The sequence below is a fragment of the Brachypodium distachyon genome, chromosome 3 (genome assembly GCF_000005505.3).
Source record: "Brachypodium distachyon strain Bd21 chromosome 3, Brachypodium_distachyon_v3.0, whole genome shotgun sequence".
NCBI classification, from domain to species: Eukaryota; Viridiplantae; Streptophyta; class Magnoliopsida; order Poales; family Poaceae; genus Brachypodium; species Brachypodium distachyon.
Window position 1 is genome coordinate 20,366,393 of NC_016133.3, and position 20,338 is coordinate 20,386,730.

Genomic DNA, 20,338 nt, shown 5'->3' on the forward strand with positions numbered 1-20,338 from the left:
TTCCATTCCGTCCCTTTGATCCGCAGTGATCTGACGGACGGGTGACAGCTGCTCTGCTCTTTTCTCGACACGCAGCAGAAGCAGCAGCCGGTTTAAGATTAAAGTTAATCACTCAACAATTAATCAATTGCGTCAAAGGAGGAGGCGTAGCACGACTTAGGACGCGGGTTAATGGCGATACGCCTCCCTAATAAACTCGCGTACACCTACGGAACAACTACCTCCTCGTGTTAAACTTAAAATCCGACTCGCGTACGTGTCAGGAGGGAACAAGAAAATAAAATAAAGAAATACTCCTCCCAAGAAGTCAAGGGCGGGGCGGAGAAGCGACCAGACAACAAACAGAGTTCCGGTCGAACCACAAGCTAGTGCGGTGCGGGACGTGCGGTGCGACCGAGACGAGATGCGAGCGCAGCAGATCCCCAAGCGGGACCCGGGCCCACCTCCCCCTCGTCCTGCGGCCGACGTAGCCACGCTCCTCCACGTCACCTTGACCTACAGCTGGTTCCCGCCTCCCCAGGCCCCACCGGACAGAGACACGTGACGTGATCGGTGTTGTTTCGTTTGGTGCGCGTAGCGGAGGGCTGTTGGAGCTTGGGGCCTAGTGGGCTATAAATACAGCCCCCACCCCTCGCCTCTTCTCCTCACACCCACCCTTCCCCTGCCGAGTTCCCCGTCTCTCTCTCTCTTTCGCGAAGGAGGGAAGAAAGACGAAAGGAAGCGAAGCTGTAGTCGTCACCCCAAATACGCAGACCGCTCGTGAGGAGGGCCGCCGAGGTTGAGAAGCCACCAAACTGGGAAAAAGGAAAAAGAAAGCAAAAAAAATACTTCGAGAAGAACACAAGCACACACAGACGCGTCGCATCGCACGCGAGGGGGGGAGCAGAGGAGGGAAGGAACCCTAGTCAAACAGAGAGCCGGATCTGGGTTCCGCCGCCGCCGCCGACACCGACGACGACGACGCCGACGATCGCCTGGTACGGAGATCCCCGCCACCCAACGACTTCCTCCTCCTACGATTTCGGCGCCTCGATTGGAACCCTAGGATCGCGAACAGATTGAACGGGGCGGGGGCAGGGCAGGGCAGTTGGTGGAATGACGAAACCCTAGGTCTTTGGGTTGGGACGACACGAGACGGGACCCTTTTCCCTTGCTTCCGGGGTTAGGCAGGCGGGGGCATGGGCATGGGCTGCCGAATTCGGGCTTTAAATTGTGCATTTTCCCCAAGGTGATTTTGCCGAATCTGGAAACGGAATGGGGATCAGGGTTAGGGGGGTTTGCCAAATCTAGTAACTGCTCCAAGGGACGATTTTTGGATTTCGTAGCAAATTTCCACGGGATTTCCTGATTTAAGACTGGGATATAAATACTGCATCTAGGTAGATCGAGCAAGCGAAAGCAGGTTACGTCATGGTGTGGCAACAGTAATTGAAGGAGGGGGGGGGGGGTGGCACGTGCTCTTTATTTTCTTGAGTGAAATGTTGAGGGCTGCTGCGGTTGCAACGTCCTTGTGCTGTGCTGTTATGTGCCTGTATTAATAATTTTTCTGTTGCAGTTTAGCTCTTAGTACATGACCTAGGTTCGAACCTACATTGTTTTGCTGTCATCAGTTGCTTATTCTGTTCGAGTCTTTAAGAGTTATTAGTTCATCTGTTTAGGCTAATACATGACACTCCCTTCGTCTACATAGTGGATTATTTGTCGAATTGTGATATTTCTGTTAAGTTGTAGTTTGTTGTCAAGGTATGTTTTGCAAAGTAGAAAATTGGAATGTTAGTTTCGCTCTTGCCCCTTCGACGTCCTGTTTTTATTTTCTTAGTAAACCCCAATTTGCGCTGTAACAGAACTTATGTAGGATCTGTACTTATTTGGGGTGGATTTAAGAAACTTGTATATCAGAAGGCAAAAACAGTCCTTTCGTTATAGTAACTTCTAATTCAGAGTAGAAGTGAATCATTGTCGCTCCTTTGTCAGGTTTGTAATAAAGGGATAATTGTTGTTTTGTATTATAAAGTCCTTTTTAGGTAGCTCTTAATTAGAGTTAATGGTTCACTGTCCTAGGCCAATGGAAACATCATTTAACCTTTCTTCTGTTATGTGATATGTCTAGATGTGGACTGATATGTCAAATTTTATGTTCCTTTTATGTTCTACTAGTAGTCATCAAAATTTGTGATGTCAAGTAAAAGGTTCGGAGAGTCAGTTGGGCTATTGCTACACTGTGGTCCTATTTTGTTAATTAGTTATAGACATGTCTGATGTTGCTAGCAGGAGGTACTCCGTACTCTTTTTTTTTTTCAGATAGCTTTTAATTCGTCGTTGCGCTGAACAGTTGTGGCAATGCTGCATATTGGACTTTGTTTGAAGGGGTCATTTGCTACGTATTTATTTTAGTTAGTTTTTAGTTCAGAGCTGAGTAGTCCACCTGCTTAGTTCAATAGGGGAAGCATTTCACATTTCCTCTGTTATGTTCGAATGTAGACTTACATGGAAAATTTGATACTCCTTTTATGTAGTAATACATCTTCCTCTAAAATTTAGGGTAGCTGTGAACCAGTATTAATGCTTATCTGTCAGCTTTAAATTATTTGTTCATGTGTAACATAAGGTATCAATGGATAATTCGGAGTACCTTTTGGTCAATAGTGTAAAGAGATCATTTTTCAGTTGTAGTGAACTAGGGATGCTGTATTTGTTCAGGTGTAACATGCAGCCATGTCGCCCCCCCCCCCCCCCCCCAAAAAAAAAAAAAACATGCGGCCATGTTCTTTTTTAGCCTAATAGACTTCTTACTAGAATACTGTTTTGGTAACTATTTAGACTCCAATCAGAATTTGTTTACAGTGAAATTTTGGGATTATCATGGTGATTGATATTACCAGATTAGACCTTGGATTTGGGTGTAGTCGGGGAAAAGTTTTTAGAGTTAGTCGTTGAGCTATGCTCTTTCTTCACTGTGCCTTAATTTAGCCTCTGTTGGATATGAAAACCTTTGTTTGGGTTGGAGGAAGTTGTAACTAGTCTCACCATACGAGCTTAAATTACTGTATTCTTTGTTTTTATTAGTTTGGTAAAGTTGAAAGCATCACCACTTTATTGCTTTATGTTGAAGTCCAACAGGGATTTGCCCTGTACGCAGAATATTATGTATGCTGTTCCTTTTTGAAATATAATTGTCTGTATGACACTGTTGTTTTGAAAAATGGCACCAAATTTAGGCTATCCTGTGCTCTTAGGTTGTTTTGTTAACATTTCCACCCACCTACACAATAGGCCAATGCACTGTTGTTCTTTTTTCTCCTTGCCATATTCTACATACTTATTTGCTTTGTCTGTAAAGGGTCTGCCTGGATGCTGAGATCCTGTATCGCTAGAATCCAAATTCTTGAGGTGGGTAAGAAGCGGGCAACAAGAGGACGAAGTGGGATGGGTCTGAACATGAAAGGAACCCAGCGAAGAATGGTATTCAGGTCGCACCACCCGATCGAGATGTCTCTTTAATGAATACCATGCAATGAGGCTCTGCTGTAACTGTTCGCTTTCTTGTTCAGTTCTCCTTACTGGCCTCTTGTTGGTGTGCTATCTCGCTAGTGGAATGAAGCATCCAGGCACCCCTTGAATATCCTGTTCTGGTTCTATATTACTGATATCTTGTGCTGGTTGTTGTTGCAGATATCTTATTCTACAGAAGATCAATAGCAGCTCTCCTCCAGTCAGTGCTATCACCCTAGAAGATTGTAGCAGAATTCACCATTTAAAATATTCGAGCTATATGCATTTACACATGACATGGGGTCTCGTGGAAGGATATTATTTGATCTCAATGAGCTCCCAACAGAAGCTGAAGAAGAAGAAGCTGCAGTCGTTGTGTCCCAACCGCAACTTCCTGTTCCCACTGTATATCCCTCAACTTTATTTCCACCACAGAAAGTGCCACAGTCTCAAGGGATATTGAACAACCATGCCTTTAAGCATGCATCCTCTGGTTCAGGTTTTCAACCTTTTGTGAGAACCAAAGATTCAGAAAATTTGAAGGAACCGATCAAAACAGAAAAGAAGTTGGACACTACTGCTGCTTCTACATCTACGGTAACGAATCATGTATCTGATAGTGTCGCACAACATGCTGAGCCCTCGAATCAGGTTTCACAAGCAGTTGAAAGAGAAGAGGGAGAGTGGTCTGATGCAGATGGTGCTTCTGACACTGCAGGAAGTAGTCTCAGCAACAAAGAAGAGTCGTCTGGTACTGCAAGTACTCAAGTGAAAAGAGATTCCCCAGAAAGAGAACCTGCTACTGTTAAGTCTTGTGGTGTGATTAAAGATGACACTGCTGCTGAGCCTAGTGACACTGAGATGGCTGATGTGTCTAAAGATCCAGTTCTTCGTGCTCCAACAGGACTAGAGCCTCTGAAAAATTTAGATTGTAAAGGAAATCAACCTGGGGATGATTTAGACCCATGCAACAGGTCAAAGGATGTCAGAGGAGTAGAAGCCAATTATGCATTGAAGTTTACGAACAACCCTGCAAAGAGGCCTAAGTTGGATGAGCACAAAGTAGCGATGCTTGGAAAGAAGCGAGCCAGGCAGACTGTGTTCATTAATGTTGAGGATGCAAAACAAGCTGGCACAATGAAAACCATAACACCCAGGAGACAATCATCTTTTCCAGCACCAATTGTTACACGTACCGTGAAGGAAGCTTCTCGTGGTGTTGGTGAAAGAGCTGCAGAAAAACAGAGCATGCCAGTCATCAGGGATCAGAGACAAACTGATATGGTCGGTTCTGAAAGAAGTAATTCTGCAGATCCAAGTGACCAAAATGGTGAATCCAATGGTGATGTTGAGTTGGGAACTTTGGGCAAGTCAAAGAAAATTAATGGTGAAGAACCCCCCTCAGATGGCTTTCCTCAATCTGTGCCAAGGCAGGCTTCTTCGAAGCAACCATTGGATTCTAAGCAGTTCAAGGGCAGACCACTCTCTTCCCAGAGAGGAGTTCTAACAGGACAAAATACCGCAGATCAGAAACAAGCCAACAAAAGGTCTCTTGTTCCAAAAAAACAAGCTTCATCAAATAGCACACAGTATAATGACACATCTGTTGAACGGCTTATACGGGAAGTGACAAGTGACAAGTTCTGGCACAATCCTGGTTAGTTCTTCGGCATTACATCTCTTAGTTCAACTAACACCCTTGCTTCATCCAAAAAATTACGCACAGTACTCTGAGAGCCCAGCACCTGTGAAATTTCCTTAGAATACAATATACTTTCTCGCAAATGCTATTGTCTTGTTTCTTGTGACTTCCATCAACATAAGTGGCACTGTTACATTCTCTAAGAAGAGTGCAGTGCTGTAGACATTTATGGTTTGTTTTATACACATGGTAAACTTCCTGTTATAGATGTCTGATTGTGTTCTGTATTTAAAAGACCGTTCTAGTTCTCTCAAAGTAGACTCGTTGTGTTTCTTCTATCATGCTTGCATGCTGTCTTCTTTCTAAAATGGAAAAAACATTGTATCTCTATGCGTGTGTGCGCTCTCAATTATGTGCAATTAGTTTGACACGGGAAGTTCTATATTTGACTATTTGTTATCTAAACAGAGGAGGAAGAACTTCAGTCTGTCCCTGGAAGCTTTGATTCTGCCGAGGAGTACATTAGAGTTTTTGAGCCTTTGCTTTTTGAGGAATGCAGAGCTCAGCTATATAGTTCCTACGAGGAGAGTCTTGAGGCTGTATCAAGAGATGCACATGTAATGGTGCGTGTAAAGAGTGTGGATAGGCGTGAAAGAGGTACATCTTCCATATTTTTTTATTGATATCTCTTTTGTAGGCAGTCATAAGATGATGTGGTCTCATCATCAATTGCAATCACCTGACTTAAATGTGGTTTGTGCATTCAGGATGGTATGATGTTGTTGTTCTACCAACACATGAATATAAATGGATTTTCAAAGAAGGTGAAGTTGCAGTTTTGTCGTTCCCTCGGCCTGGTCCAGGTAGTCATACTGAATATGCATTCTTTAATCTGCATTAGTATTTCTGCCTTCACAAAAATGTTTCTACAGGTGCGCTAACTTTGCTATTGTTTTTAGCTTCCCAATCAAGTAGATCTAATAGGAAGGCTGTTGCTTCAAATGAAGACGCTGAAGCAGAATGTGGACGGCTTGTAGGTACAGTCAGGCGCCATATGCCTATTGATACACGTGATCCCATTGGAGCAATAATCCATTTTCATGTTGGGGATTCATTTGATTCTAGCAGGTAATCCAGTTTTTAGTGCTATCATTATTCTCTAGCTTTCCTACACTATGTTTTGATAACACCATGTACTTATGCATTTAAAATAAAATTAGCTGCCAGTTCATTCAATTGCATTAGGGCATGTACACTGGTAGATAAGACTGCCTTCTCTTATACATTCCACGTCATGTAGAGAAGCGAATACAACATGTTATACAATAGGTTATCTCCTAGTGTCACACTGGTAGATAAGATTGCCTTCTCTTATACATTCCACGTCATGTAGAGAAGCCAATACAACATGTTATACAATAGGTTATCTCCTAGTGTCATATCTTGCAATTAATGTTTAAGTGAATACAAATAATGAAATAGATGTGAAGAAAAGGTGAAATCTAGGGTGCGTTCTTTTCGGCTTCTTGGACTGGCTTCTCCTAGAAGCTGCCCTCACCTAGCTTCCTGCAGAAGCCGCGTCACAAATTTAGGTAGACTTCCAAAATGGTTTAGGCCAAACTAGTTTGGTAACCTAATCAAATTTAGGTGGCTTCTTCTCCAAGAAGCTAGGGGAGGACAGCTTCTCAGAGAAGCCGGTCCAGGAAGCCGAAAAGAACTGGCCCTAGTACGATGGGGAAAAATGCCTTATCCGTCTTGTGAAGAGATCATCTCTTAGCTAAGAGAAGGCTCAAGCCTCTTTTTTTTCTTTTCATTTCTCTGTTCCACATCAGCAATCATCCTATGTGGCACTGTTAAGAGAAGGCTGACATCAGCCCTATTTGTACATGCCCTTGCTGCTCATTCTTTTAGAACTGTTACTTGGAATGTCTGGTGTCGTTTGCTGAGTATGAGGACTCCACTCTGTTCCCTTCATACCGTACCATTAGTGTATATACTTTTCTTCTAGATAAGTGAAAATTCTGTTTGATATGTTTTGAATCACTGGCTTATGATTGGTTTCTTCACAAGCATGTCTTGCATGATTTAGGTCAACTAGGCCTGCAGTTTATCTGTGTTGCACATGATAAAAAAAAAATTTAGGTCATGTTGCACATGATAATTTTTGCTCCGCACAATGTACACCATTACTTAAACGAGCATTATTTTTCTTGATACACTAAACAACACTTTCTTCTCTTAACTTGTCAGTATGCCTTCTGCTTTAAAGACCGTGGTTTTCATGCACGTAAACTGTGTGCTCTTTGTTCTAGCTTTGTAGGTCTTGTTTTTCTAGTGCTAGCAACATTACGAGCCGATTCAATGAATTTAAAACTATAACCCAGATAAACTTGCTCATCACAGACCCGTATAATTTTCTTAGGTAACCGATGTTAGGTTCAAATTTTTTTTTGTCAGTAGGTTCAGTTTATGTTTCTTTGCTAACTCGATTTATTGAACACTATTGTGAACCTTTTCTTGTTTATAATTTGGTTAAATGTATACTAATACTTTTGGTTCATTTTTATGTGCTCTGTTTACAGCAACGAGACTAATGTTCTGAGGAAACTCCAACCTCGGAGTACCTGGTATCTAACTGGTCTCGGTTCCCTTGCAACAACACAGAGGGAATATGTAGCATTGCATGCTTTCCGCAGACTTAATATGCAGGTAATGTTTATCATACTTCACTGTTGTCTCGCATTCTTAGTTACTCCCTCCGATCCTAAATTGTTGTCAAAATATTACATGTATCTAGACGCTTTTTAAGAATAGATACATCCATATTTGAGCAAATTTGAGTCAAGAATTTAGGATCAGAGGGACTACCATTTTTGGTTGATGCTAATAGAAATTTTCCCAGCAGATGCAAAATGCAATTCTTCAGCCAACTCCAGAGCAGTTCCCCAAGTACCAAGAGCAGCCACCTGCTATGCCTGATTGTTTCACTCCAAATTTTTCTGATCATCTCAATCGTACTTTCAACGGGCCTCAGCTATCGGCAATTCATTGGGCTGCAATGCATACAGCTGCTGGCACAAGCAATGGAGTAGTGAAGAAACAAGAACCATGGCCTTTCACATTAGTACAAGGTCCTCCGGGGACTGGGAAAACACATACTGTGTGGGGAATGTTAAATGTTATTCACCTTGTTCAGTATCAACATTACTATGCAGCTCTCTTAAAGAAACTTGCTCCTGAAAGTTACAAGCAAGTTGCTAGTAGCACTAGCAGCAGTTCAGAGGTTTTCGCTGCAGGGTCTATTGATGAAGTTTTGCAGAGCATGGATCAGAACCTGTTTCGCACTCTTCCCAAACTTTGTCCCAAACCACGGATGCTTGTGTGCGCCCCATCAAATGCTGCAACAGATGAGCTGCTTTCTCGTGTTCTTGACCGAGGTTTCATAGATGGTGAGATGAAGGTCTACCGCCCTGATGTTGCTCGTGTTGGAGTTGATACACAGTCTCGTGCTGCCCAAGCTGTTTCAGTGGAGCGACGGACAGAACAGCTTTTAATGAAGGGCCGTGATGAAGTAATTGGGTGGTTACAGCAGCTAAAAGGACGCGAGCAGCAGTTATCTCAGGAGATAGCCCTTTTACAGAGGGAACTTAATATGGTTGCAGCGGCAGGTAGATCCCAGGGTTCAGTTGGGGTAGATCCTGATATGCTTGCCAACAGGGATCGTAACCGTGATATGCTGCTTCAAAAACTTGCTGCCTCAGTAGAAAGCAGGGATAAAGTACTTGTAGAGATGTCGCGCCTGCTGATATTAGAAAGCAGGTTCCGTGGTGGTAGTAACTTCAATCTGGAAGATGCTAGGTCTAGTCTGGAAGCCAGTTTTGCCAATGAAGCAGAAATTGTTTTTACAACAGTGTCAAGCAGTGGCCGCAGGTTATTTTCTCGCCTTAGTCATGGTTTTGATATGGTTGTTATCGATGAGGCTGCTCAGGCCAGTGAAGTAGGAGTCCTCCCTCCACTTGCACTTGGTGCAGCTAGATGTGTCTTGGTTGGTGACCCACAGCAGCTCCCTGCCACTGTTATTAGCAAAGCGGCTGGAACTTTACTATACAGCAGGAGTCTTTTTGAGAGGTTTCAGCAGGCTGGTTGCCCTACCATTTTGTTGTCTGTGCAATATCGGATGCACCCTCAGATCCGTGAGTTTCCCTCAAGATACTTCTATCAAGGGCGTCTTACAGACAGTGAAAGTGTTGTCAAACTGCCTGATGAGGCTTATTACAGAGATGCATTAATGTCACCTTACATTTTCTATGATATTTCACATGGTCGTGAGTCTCATAGAGGGGGGTCATCTTCATACCAGAATGTTCATGAAGCACAGTTTGCATTGCGTTTGTATGAGCATCTTCAGAAGCTCATGAAAGCTAACGGTGGCAAGAAAGTATCTGTTGGTATAATCACTCCATATAAGTTGCAGTTGAAGTGTCTTCAGCGGGAATTCGAGGAGGTTATGAATACTGAGGAAGGGAAAGATATCTACATAAACACAGTTGATGCTTTTCAAGGCCAGGAGCGTGATGTGATTATTATGTCTTGTGTCCGTGCTTCAAACCATGGCGTGGGTTTTGTTGCAGATATACGCCGTATGAATGTTGCTCTTACTCGAGCTAGAAGAGCTCTGTGGGTACGGTCCTAACCTCTTCCCAAAAATGCATCAACTGCAATGTACTAATGTTGTTTTTACAGCTGCTCAGGGCATATGCTATGTTACTAATAGTATTTGTTGTTTTCTAGGTTGTCGGTAATGCCAATGCTCTCATGCAGTCAGAGGACTGGGCGGCATTGGTAACAGATGCAAAGGCCAGGAAATGTTTCATGGACCTGGATAGCATCCCCAAGGATTTCCTGGCCATGAAGATTTCATCCAACACTCCAGGCAGGAACTCTTCAAATAACACAAGGAACATGAGGACTGGTGGACCAAGACCGAGGCATCTGGACATGCTTCCGGACCCCAGGAATGGCATGAGGGCTGATGAGGATGAGCGTCCCAACTCTGTTCCAAGAAATGCTAGTTACCGCAATTTGGATGATCTGGGACGCCCTGGTGATAGATCTAGGGAAAATTTGCAGTTTGGAATGCCCAGGAGGCCAAATTCATCCAATGGTTCTAGGCGAGAAGTCTGAGGAAAATGCATCGCTATCTTCAGCTTTGCATTTGCAGTGCAGCGTGGAAGTTGGTGGGCTTCTATGGGATACTTGGATGGAGGAAAGTGTTGCCTGTTCAGAAGATGTACACCCTGAGTGCTGTTAAGGAGAAGGCACTGTTACTGGAAGGACAAGAGGATTCATCGTGAAACAGTAGGCCTCTGGAAAAGCTGGGCTGCAACCATAGCTGCTGACTAGATGCTGATCAGTTGCTGCTGTGCTGGGTGAGCTATGGCTCTTGATTCGTCTGGTTGCGGAACAAAGGAAGGCTTCCTCAGGCACTCAAGTGTTCTGCAATTGTGCAGGATGGATTCTGTCAGACATTGCAGTACTTGCTTTTTAGTGTGCTTTAACAGGATCCATCTTTCTCATAGGTATAAATACATGCATGGGCATTTTCATTTTGAAAAATACCAGGAGAGAAAAATCTCACTGGCCCTAGAGCAGGTTAGATTTCAAGCTTTGCCGCGAGATTGCTGCTAGCTGCAAACATGCGTGCTTGATATGCCCCTGTAGGATCAGTATTTCTAACATAGGCAGGGCTTTTGTAACATATGACATAAGCTCCCTCTGTGTACAAAGTCCGCATCTAGAAAAAAAAGCTTCATTATTTGATTCAGCTGCCCTGTTATCTGTCACTTCTGGTTCTGTCGCTATGGTTGTTGGTTGAATGCTGTTATATACTGTTGGAAGTTGCTACCATGCTTTCAGAAATTCAGTTATATTCTTACCTGATTTTGTGTGTCTCCTGCTGGTTGTTGTACCTTTATGTTGTTCCATGGTCTAGTTTTAATTCTTTGCACGGATCATGGGCATTATTGGTAATAATATCTCCAATATATACGTTGGTGATTATCCTGATGCAGGCGTATTTGGAGCAAGCTATCTTCTTTTCATCTTTGCTTGGACGCTGGTGGTTCAGGTGTGCTTACGCTGGTCTTTTCTTGGTTTTCTGACTTTCTCTCCAGATTTGCCTGTTCCATATTTTGTTGGCCATATGTTGTACTACACTGATCTTGATCTTGTTCTATCTGCAGGGTATTAGGAAGCATTGACTTGAAAAGTTCACCACATAATCTTTTTATCGCATGTGTCGTGTTGGTCCATTTTCTTGATTGTTTCCTGCACGAGCTGCCCTTCTGAATCTGGTCCACCGAGGGCTATGACTTCAATCTTAGCTTGTTGGATGAGGCTGTTTTGGTGGTGATTGTTTGATTTCACAGGTGAGTTCAAAAATGTTTTTTTTTCCTTGGGTACCAGTTTTGCTGGTTCCACAATTCATTCGTCTGATCTTGCTCTGTATGCGGGGTTGGTAACTCATGTCTGTGTCCTGTTGTGCCTGCCAGCTTGGTGAGATCGGATGGCCAAGCTGGCGTGTTCTCCTGGTACTTCGAAACCAAACATGCTGCCGACTGCAATTATTTCAGTTGGGGACTACAAGAGACGAGAATTTAACTGGGAGTGACCACTGCCTGCTCATGGGCTGCTGCTTCCCGAGGGTCCTACCATTTACATGGTCAGCATCATCAGGTGAAACCGCTCGGCCGGCAGGTTTGGACTCTGATGCTGGCGCCACCTAAACTCAACACTGCCAATTATTAGGCTGTCCAGTTTGGTTTCTCTGTTCGAGATCTAATGAAAGTCTGCATTTTTTGTTATGTCAAAGAGCAGTGAAAGGGTTTAAATACCCAGTAACTTTTTGGATGTAGATTTCTAATCATAATTTGGGCCAAAATCTAGATATAATCTGAGTTGTATCGTTCATAGGAGTTAATTAATTTGGAGAATTGAGTTTTATGTATTGCGGAAAATATAATTAACATACACGTGCTGAATAAATATGTACTCCTCTGTTCCTAAATTCTTATTTTTGAATTAAAACAACGACAAGAATTTATTAATGAAGGGAGTACTTTATTATAGCAAATGAAGCGATCGTCATTCTTTTGCTCAGGAAGAAATATATACCTCTGCTTCTGCAGTTGCCAACAGTGTTTCACAGAAGACTAGATGAGTGTTTGTCCCTCAACTTCTTTTCTGCAAATTTCCTCTCTCGGCTATTAGTATCGGGTAAATTTGATCTTTATGCTGCTTTAAGGTTTGTCCCTCAACTCTTTTTTTCTGCGAATTTGGACTCTCAGCTATTAGTATTGGGTAAGTTTGATCTTTATGCTGCTTTAAGGTGGTCAAACACAGATTTGACCTGACGTGACAGATGAATGGCGGATTTTCTTTACCACGTTGGCAATTGCAGTGATTTTTCATTGAATGGGATGGCGGGGTTCATAAAAGATAGCCATGTCATGCACTGACGTGGCTAAGAAGGCAGAAATCCAAATATTTGACATAACGAAAATTATGGCATGACCAAAAAATTGGTAAGTGCTCATTGTTTGGATCCCAAACATAGCTCAGTCCAGAAATAAGGGACTTGGATTTGGATTTGTACCTAACAATTGTTTTTGGCAAAATAGTTGAGCCTCTGTTTGGTTTGCAGCCAACGAGACAGAAGAACATATGTGTACTTTCAGTTCAGATTAATTAGAGTTAACACACGACGAACAGTAATTAACAGCTACAAAGGCCTCATGAACGTTTATGGTTGTGGCGTGGGACATCGTAGATTCGAACCATGGCGACGTCACCACCAATTGCTCGGCCAATTAGATCAAGGAAAAATTGCTGTAGTTTTTCATAAGCCCTGTGGCATCTTTTCGCGGCGACCGAGCGGCGAGCACCATAGATATGTTGGTTAGCTCGTCGTTGCCTGCGCCGGCGCGGCCGCTACGGCCCCGCCCTGGTTGCCGTTCAGGATGCACTCGATCGGAGAAGAACGAGGAGATTTGGCAGCCAAATTCTTGGCGGAGGGTTCCGGCGCTCTCAGATCCGCCCGTGAGTTGGCGAAAAATACACGGGCATGCATATGTTGCGTGGGGCGAGCAAAATTTTTGATGTGGAACCAAGCGACAGCTCAAAACCGTGGACATGCCAAATTTTTTTTTGTTGTTGTTGAGATGGAAGATTCAGCGTTCATTCCATTACACAGGCTGACCAGCCAAATCGCTGGCAAGTGGCAGCAGCAACATTTACAAAATCTGGGACGTGGGAAAGCCAATGTTCTACTTCCCCATCGCCCATACAAGCGCCATAAGATTAAGATGCTAAACAGCGTGCTACATTATTACAAGCTCTTGGGCATCACATAATCCTACAGACTACGAAATTTAAAGACAAAATGCGTTTTGCTTCCTGAAACAGGACACCATGCTCGGCCAGGTCGTTTCAGAGCCAAACAATCTGTTTCTATGAAGACATTTGAGTTGACACACCTAGTTCAGCGGCTCTACAAATGGCTTGGAGCAATGCTTCAGTTTCTGCTTGTAAAGCATCAGATGCCCGATTCAATTTACCTGCTCCCGCTGCTTCAACTCCTCCCTCATTATTTCTGATAATATAGCCCCATCCTCTTTCAGATTTTCCTTCCTTGAAAGATCCATCCACATTAATTTTCCGGGTCCTATAGAAACTACTGAATTGCTTGCTGTGTATCTCCACTGAGTTTGCTACTGTTTCGATATTCCTTCGTTCACCCTTTCATGCCACCACAGCCACAACATTAGAGTACATGCACGGATGCATTGATCAGTATCCAGCTTCAATATTATACTAATGACATCTGTAGGTCTTTGGCAATCTTTCAGGACCAGCCTCAACTCCTCAAGTTGCAATATTTTCCATAGATGTTTGACTGGTTTGCATTTAAAAAAACAATTGCCACCATCCTCCTCTATGCACTTACAAACTGGGCATATGGTATCGTCGAGCTGGACTCCCCTTCTTTTCAATTTTGGTCTGAAAGGAAGACTACGATATGCGCTACCCTCCAAATGAAGTGTTGCACTTTGCCTGGGATAGGTAGGTGCCATATAGCTTCCCCATGAAAAATAATGATGATTTGAATTTTTCCCAGAGGGGTATCCAATTTCACGCCTTGAATGCTTTGTTAACAGATTAAGGGCCACCTTGTATGCCAACTTGACTGAAAACATACCTTTTTTTTGTCAAAATGCCAAGCCACCTAATCTTCTACTCCTTCACATATCGGGATTTTAAGGATGAGGTCAGCATCTTCATCGCAAAATGTTTGTTTCACTAATGCAATGTCCCAATCTCCCACTATCGGATCGATTAGCGCTGATACTGTGTGCAGCAAGTTCTGACCACGTGTTGTCGTCATTGGTTTCCCAGAGCCCTCTCTTGGAATCCAATTATCGTTCCATATACTTATGTTGTCACCATTCCCCCCTCTCCATACAATAATGATACCTTCTTTCAGCAATTTCAAACCCTTCAGAACACTTCTCCATTTGTAAGACATCCCCACCTTTGGTTTAGCAGAAAGGATGTTAACATCAGGGAAGTATTTAGTTGCTAGTACTCTACCGCATAAGGAGAATGGACTCTGAATAAGCCGCCTGACGGGTTAACAAAAGCGCTGTTAAAAGCATAAAAATCCCGAAAACCGATTCCTCCTTTTTTTTACAAGGAGATCTGCTCCCAGCTTACCCAGTGTATTTTATTTTCCTTGTCAATCTGGTTCCACCAATACCTTAATGATGGTGCTGATTTGGTCACATATTGTTTTGGTGAGATCAAAGCAGGCCTGCCAATTTTTTGGTAAGGCGGACGTCGGCTTGGATCCAAACGCGTGCCATGAGCTAACATGTTTGGGGTGCCATTTTCTTTTCTTAACTATGAGACCCCCCCCTGAAATGATATTCCTGTACCGTCCAAACAACTCGACAGCTACAAGCTCAGCTTTCGTTGACACCAAGCATAAGCTGACAGCCAAAAACTCAATCTGCTATTCCAACACCACGCTAAGCCGGCCAAATGTGCAAAACACACGCGCAAAGAAATTGTCTCTTGACCCAGTTCTGCCTGCATGCGCCTTGGATCCTCCACCGGGACACCCCCAAGCTCTTCTTATAACCGGCCGTTCCAGAGCCCACGCAATAATGCAGAAGCTAGCACGCACTTTGCCGTTGTAATCGCAGTGTTACTTCTGCCGGCGCCCGGGAGGACAAACGGCGAGGAAGCCATGCCGGTCAAGAGCGGCGCCAGCTTCCGGGCCTCGGCGCTGCCCGTGATAGTCATGGCGCAGCTCCTCGCCGCCGCCGTGCTCACGCTCACGCTCGTCTGGGTGCTGCACTTCAGGGATGGCGTTTCCTGGGAGTTGAACTCCACCACCCAGCTGGTTTACACGGTAAGACAATACACTTATTGCTCAGATCTTTTCGAAAAAAAAAACTTGTTGGAACTGGAAAACGAAAACTGCAACTGAGGCGGTGAGGTAAATGGACCCATGATGGACGGTATTTGTCGATGCAACACGCCTGAGCAATTCTTCCCTAATAATGCCTAAGGATTGTTTTTGCCGGTCAATCTTATGACCAGCCAAAAATAGACCGAATTTTTGTTGAGACACGCTAAATTAAATTCGAAAACTATTTGTAGAAGAACGAACACGCCAGATCAAAAAAAACTTGCAAGTTATGCAGTAAATTCAAGTTCACTACAACTTGCAAAGGTGTCATATGATGAATCATAAACCTTTTTGTGTGTTTGATTTTGCCAGGTGCATCCTCTTTTCATGGTGATCGGCTTCATCATCTGCACCGGAGAAGGTAACTAACTAATTCAGCGAAAATATTCAAGGGGAATGGATAAGAAGAGCCCACCTTGGCTAGCTTGCATAACGGTCGACGAACGATGTGCAGCGATCATGGCGTACAGGATCGTCCTGGGCTCGCGGACGGCGAAGAAAGCGGTGCACCTGCTGCTTCACCTGCTCGCCCTCGCCTTCGCCGCCGTCGGGCTGTACGCCGCCGTTAAGTTCCACAACGACGCCGGTGATCCCCACGTCCGCTCCCTCCACGCCTGGTTGGGGGTAGTCACTATAGGCCTCTACGCTCTTCAGGTTCTTTCCTACTTGCCTGCACTTCGTCTTAATAACGGGAGCAAAGTAGCTCACATTTTTCTTGTTCTACAAAAGAAAATTCCCCATGTTCTTCATGAGTTGTGGTTATTTTGTGGTGCAGTGGCTGGTGGCTTTCATGTACTTCGTGTTCCCAGGGGCCATGATGACGATGAGGGCGGACTACGCACCGTGGCACATCTTCTTCGGCGTCGTTATCTTCCTCATGGCCGTCTGCACCACCGAAACCGGTCTCGTCAGGTTCATCTACCGCATCGTCGGATACCCGAGCGAGGCCTTGGTCGTCAACTTCACAGGGCTCGTCATCCTCATGTTTGGCGTCACCGTCGTCCTTGCTGTCATCCTTCCTTCCAGATACTAGTTAGCTTACTGTCACTCTTAATTAACTTTTGAGTGTTACCCCTGCTCGTTGGGGGGAGGGGGTTTTAGACGCCGCACTAAAAATAGAACTAGGGACAGGACACCGTTTGTTCTATTACAGTAATTATTATCATTGTGCTTGTAAGGAGAAAAATGTAAAGTTCATCCAATGGTGACATTCCCCATTTCATAAATACATGTTTTAATTTTATGAGTACTAACCAGGCCCTATAATGAATCGCATCAATCAGTATCTCATTAGGACATGTACAATGGTTGATAGCACTGCCTTATTTTAGCTGTGCCACGTCAATTAAAAAAAACAACAAAACATATTGTACAATGAGTTATCTCTTAGTTTTATATTTTAAAATTAATGATTAGATAAATAAAATTAACTAAATAAATGCTAAGAAAAGGCAAAATCTAGTACAATGGAAAATTTGCTTATCTTTGTCTTATAATTCTTGTGAAAAGATCATATCTTAATTAAGAGAAGACTTGTGTTTTTTTTTTCATTTCTCTCTCTTTCACGTCAGATTTTATCCTATGTGGCATCGATAAGAGAAAGCTGACGTCACCACATTGTACACGCCCTTATTAATTAGGAACCTGCTTGCAATTTTTGATGCCAAATCTTTTAGTGTTGTCTTCTCATGGGCCCATGTGTCCCCTTGCACGTGGCCTGCGAGGGGTCATGCCAACAGGGTGCATAGGACCCTCCTGAAGCCATCGTCTTTGCCCTTCTAGCCACCTATAAGTATCCTCCGAAAACTTTTAGGAGAATATCAGTGGAATTTCCAAGAGATCAGAAGACCGTTGTTTGCGTTTCAACGACAGATTGGTGGATCTCCAAAAAGTGATTGTGGTTAAACTGGAACCGTTAGTTGCCTTGTTTCGACGGTAGATTGACAAATACGTGGATCTCCTAAAGGTGATTGTGGTTAAATTGGAACCTTTAGTTTGCCTTGTTTTGACGGTAGATTGGTGGACCCTATCTTTGATGGAGAGGGAGATTAGTGGCCAAGGAAGATGTGTCGATAACAATTATGCCATCCACGTTACACATCGGAAACATGTGACATTAGGCGGTTGGAGAGAAAGAGTGATTGTGGTAAAATTGGAACCGTTAGTTCGGCTTGTTTGTTTTGCTTTTGAAGCCACATGTTATGCTCGAGCATATCAGCCATCTCCACGCTCTTTGGACAGTTAAATCCTCGGTTAGAAAATATAAGAAATCCTAGCTTTGTATTAAGTTAAACTTTAAAGTTTGATCAAGTTTATATCAACATCTAGAATAGCTAATAAGTATAGTATGAAAATATATATCATGATAGGTTTATAAATAATAATTTAGAGTTGTAAATGTTGGTATATATTTTTGAAAACTTGGTCAAAATTTAGGAAATTTGGCTTAAAGCAAAGCTACGATTTATTACATTTAGGAACGGAGGACTACTGACCGGCTATGTTGATAGTTTCCTCGTCACTCGGTCTTTCTCATTTTGCAGAGCACTATGAAGTACGTTTCAGCTATTACCAATGTCTAACAGCACTTGTTGGTAGCTTTTTTTATTCAATTCGAACAACACGAAGAGCATTATCATTAATTCTTCTTTGGTATGCTTAGGTGGTGGAAGTGTGGAAGGAGTGGAACAAAGCATATATCCAATATCACGCAATCTCACCTACCTGAGTATTCTCAACTGATGAGAAATCCGCTTTTGCGAGGTGTTTGGTGTGCTGCAGCCTAATGGTGGATTGTCCCTAATTCCACGTTGTGTCCCCTTAATGAGTGTACTCAGATCTCGGATTTCTCTTCGTGAAGCGCATGTCAACTTCCCGGCTTCGCAAGTTGCCGTTAGCAACAAGTCTCTTCCTAATCCCACCTTCTTGTTCAACTCAACTTGTCCTTTTTTTTACCGTGCCCAAGCTTTATCTCAGACGGTTATCAGTGTGGAGTTTGTGTCTTTTCGTAATCACAGCTTTCTTTGTGTTGTTGTTCTTGTCGACGTAGCTCAAGCAGCAATCCCTAATGGCACCTTGATGTTTCCACTCGCCATCTTCGGCTAGATCACCAAGCTTAGAAGATCATAAATCAATGGTTGATGTTTCGTATTAAGTGGCATGAAAAAGAGATAATCAGCTTGATTAATTTATTTCTTCTCATGCAAGCACAAGAAGCAAGACCACAAAACCTTGAACTCCTTGCGAAAAAAAAGAACACGCTCAACCCAAAAAAAAATCTTCCCAAAACCCCAACGACGGGAGATACTGGTGAGAGATTGCAACGACGATGACTAGCGAGAGAACGGTACCATGGGTGGTGGTTCGCAATGTTGAAGTTGTGATCCAAATCCTCCAGGCATCGTAACTTCCGCCCCAACAGCCGAACCTCCGGCCGCTCCTTTTTACTTTTCGGAAAAATGCGGAAATTCCAGCCTTGCAACCGGAACTTCCAGATATTCAGGAATTACTGGAACTTCGGCCTTCACCCAGAACTTCCGGTGTCCCCGCTGCGGATCTGAGTTAACCTAATGCTCCCGCAATATATACCCCTTGTAAGCTGCCGTTTTGGGATGAGTTGCTTTCGTGAAATCTCCGCCGGCGTTGTGTAAACACTCCCCAGATAGTAAAGTATCGCTGGCTGGCGCCCGTGGTTTTTTCCTCTCGTTGTTTGAGAGGTTTTTCCACATTAAATCTGTGTGTCCTTGTGGTGTGATTTCTTCTTCGTTCTTCGTTCTTGTTTGTCGAGTTCATAACACGCAACCCAACGAGTATAGCCTTAACTGTTGACCCACCTCCAAGTTAAAAAAAGGCCGGTCCAAGGTTGCACGTATGATGGTTTGTTTGCTCTGACAATTAGAGGGATCTAGAATTGCAGTTTTTTGAAACAAGAATCTGCCTTGACTGATTTATCATAAGAAGTACAAATGTTCGAAACAACAAAACATTTTCTTTTTGTCTTCTTTGACGACCACCAAAATTTCTTTTCTTAATCTACCTACCCCTATTATATCGTTCAGCCAAATTTGTGTTTTAACACATCCGTTTTTCGAGACCCAACATGCGGTCCGGACTCCACACGTCGTTTCTCCCCACATGAGTGCTCGCAGGAAAGAAAAACCATCCCTGCATCCCTCTCACCGTGGTCGCCTCCCACCCTGCCGACGTCCACGGCAACCTAGCCGATTCCTGTCACCCCGTGCCCCCGCATCTCCTCTTCGTCCGACCGAAATCCCCAGACCCTGATATTTCTCCCGTGCTCCTATAGATAGGGTTCGCCCTCCTCAGCCCCCCATTCCTCCGGCCACGGTAGCCCTCCCCTGTCCCCCGGCAAGCGTTTCCCCATCTCCCTAAACCCCACATCGAATCACGTCGTCCTGACGGAATCGCCCTAGATCCGCCACCTTCTTCCGCCATGCAGGACAACGACGCCACACCGTTGAGCTCTGGACCAGTTCGCCCCACCGGAGCACCTTGCCACACCGTCGAAGCAGCTCGCCCCGGATCCATCGCCGCCGCCTCCCACTTACAAGGTTGCCGGCTGCAAGAAGGTAAGGCTAGCTAGCAAGCTCTGTAAAAAAATGCCTCCTTGCATGCTGCCCAGTCACCCCAGCCTCCCTTCCCCACGTTTTGCC

General features: G+C 43.9%; 2 protein-coding genes and 1 long non-coding RNA gene across 8 annotated transcripts; 2 read left to right on the top strand and 1 right to left on the bottom strand.

Annotated features, from left to right (window-relative positions):
* The first annotated feature begins 646 nt into the window (after nucleotides 1–646).
* LOC100842761 (uncharacterized ATP-dependent helicase C29A10.10c) lies at nucleotides 647–12,200 on the top strand. Of its 6 annotated transcripts, none has more exons than XR_731459.3 (12): nucleotides 647–977; nucleotides 3,341–3,470; nucleotides 3,552–5,149; nucleotides 5,603–5,791; nucleotides 5,902–5,997; nucleotides 6,094–6,262; nucleotides 7,717–7,843; nucleotides 8,040–9,815; nucleotides 9,926–10,713; nucleotides 11,206–11,261; nucleotides 11,377–11,562; nucleotides 11,686–12,200. XR_731459.3 is itself a non-coding variant. In XM_010236299.3 (9 exons), the coding sequence occupies exons 3-9, from the start codon at nucleotides 3,790–3,792 to the stop codon at nucleotides 10,316–10,318; spliced, it is 4,110 nt and encodes a 1,369-aa protein (XP_010234601.1). In that variant the 5' UTR covers nucleotides 647–977; nucleotides 3,341–3,470; nucleotides 3,552–3,789; the 3' UTR covers nucleotides 10,319–11,031. The 6 variants fall into 6 exon arrangements, 1 of the variants encoding a protein (XP_010234601.1); XR_002965758.1 differs by having other exon boundaries at nucleotides 3,673–5,149; XR_002965759.1 differs by having other exon boundaries at nucleotides 3,341–3,462; nucleotides 3,673–5,149.
* Nucleotides 12,201–15,176: 2,976 nt separating this feature from the next.
* Nucleotides 15,177–16,122, bottom strand: LOC112272061. The gene is made up of 2 exons (XR_002965761.1): nucleotides 15,953–16,122; nucleotides 15,177–15,593 (listed from the first exon to the last, which is right to left on the bottom strand). It is a non-coding gene; the product is annotated as an uncharacterized LOC112272061 (long non-coding RNA).
* On the top strand, nucleotides 15,265–16,914 carry LOC100844691 (probable ascorbate-specific transmembrane electron transporter 1). Its single transcript, XM_003573695.4, has 4 exons — nucleotides 15,265–15,605; nucleotides 15,978–16,026; nucleotides 16,120–16,319; nucleotides 16,441–16,914. Exons 1-4 carry the CDS (start codon nucleotides 15,285–15,287, stop codon nucleotides 16,696–16,698), a joined length of 828 nt encoding a protein of 275 aa, XP_003573743.4. The 5' UTR covers nucleotides 15,265–15,284; the 3' UTR covers nucleotides 16,699–16,914.
* Nucleotides 16,915–20,338: the final 3,424 nt, after the last annotated feature.

Excerpts from the sequence above, each read along its gene's own strand:
- LOC100842761 (XM_010236299.3), top strand. The coding sequence starts at position 3,790 with ATGGGGTCTCGTGGAAGGATATTATTTGATCTCAATGAGCTCCCAACA. Across the intron at positions 7,844-8,039 it reads TCCGCAGACTTAATATGCAG|ATGCAAAATGCAATTCTTCA; the intron begins GTAATGTTTATC and ends TTTTCCCAGCAG. Across the intron at positions 9,816-9,925 it reads GAGCTAGAAGAGCTCTGTGG|GTTGTCGGTAATGCCAATGC; the intron begins GTACGGTCCTAA and ends GTTGTTTTCTAG.
- LOC100844691 (XM_003573695.4), top strand. The coding sequence starts at position 15,285 with ATGCGCCTTGGATCCTCCACCGGGACACCCCCAAGCTCTTCTTATAAC. Across the intron at positions 15,606-15,977 it reads CCACCCAGCTGGTTTACACG|GTGCATCCTCTTTTCATGGT; the intron begins GTAAGACAATAC and ends TGATTTTGCCAG. Across the intron at positions 16,320-16,440 it reads TAGGCCTCTACGCTCTTCAG|TGGCTGGTGGCTTTCATGTA; the intron begins GTTCTTTCCTAC and ends TTTGTGGTGCAG.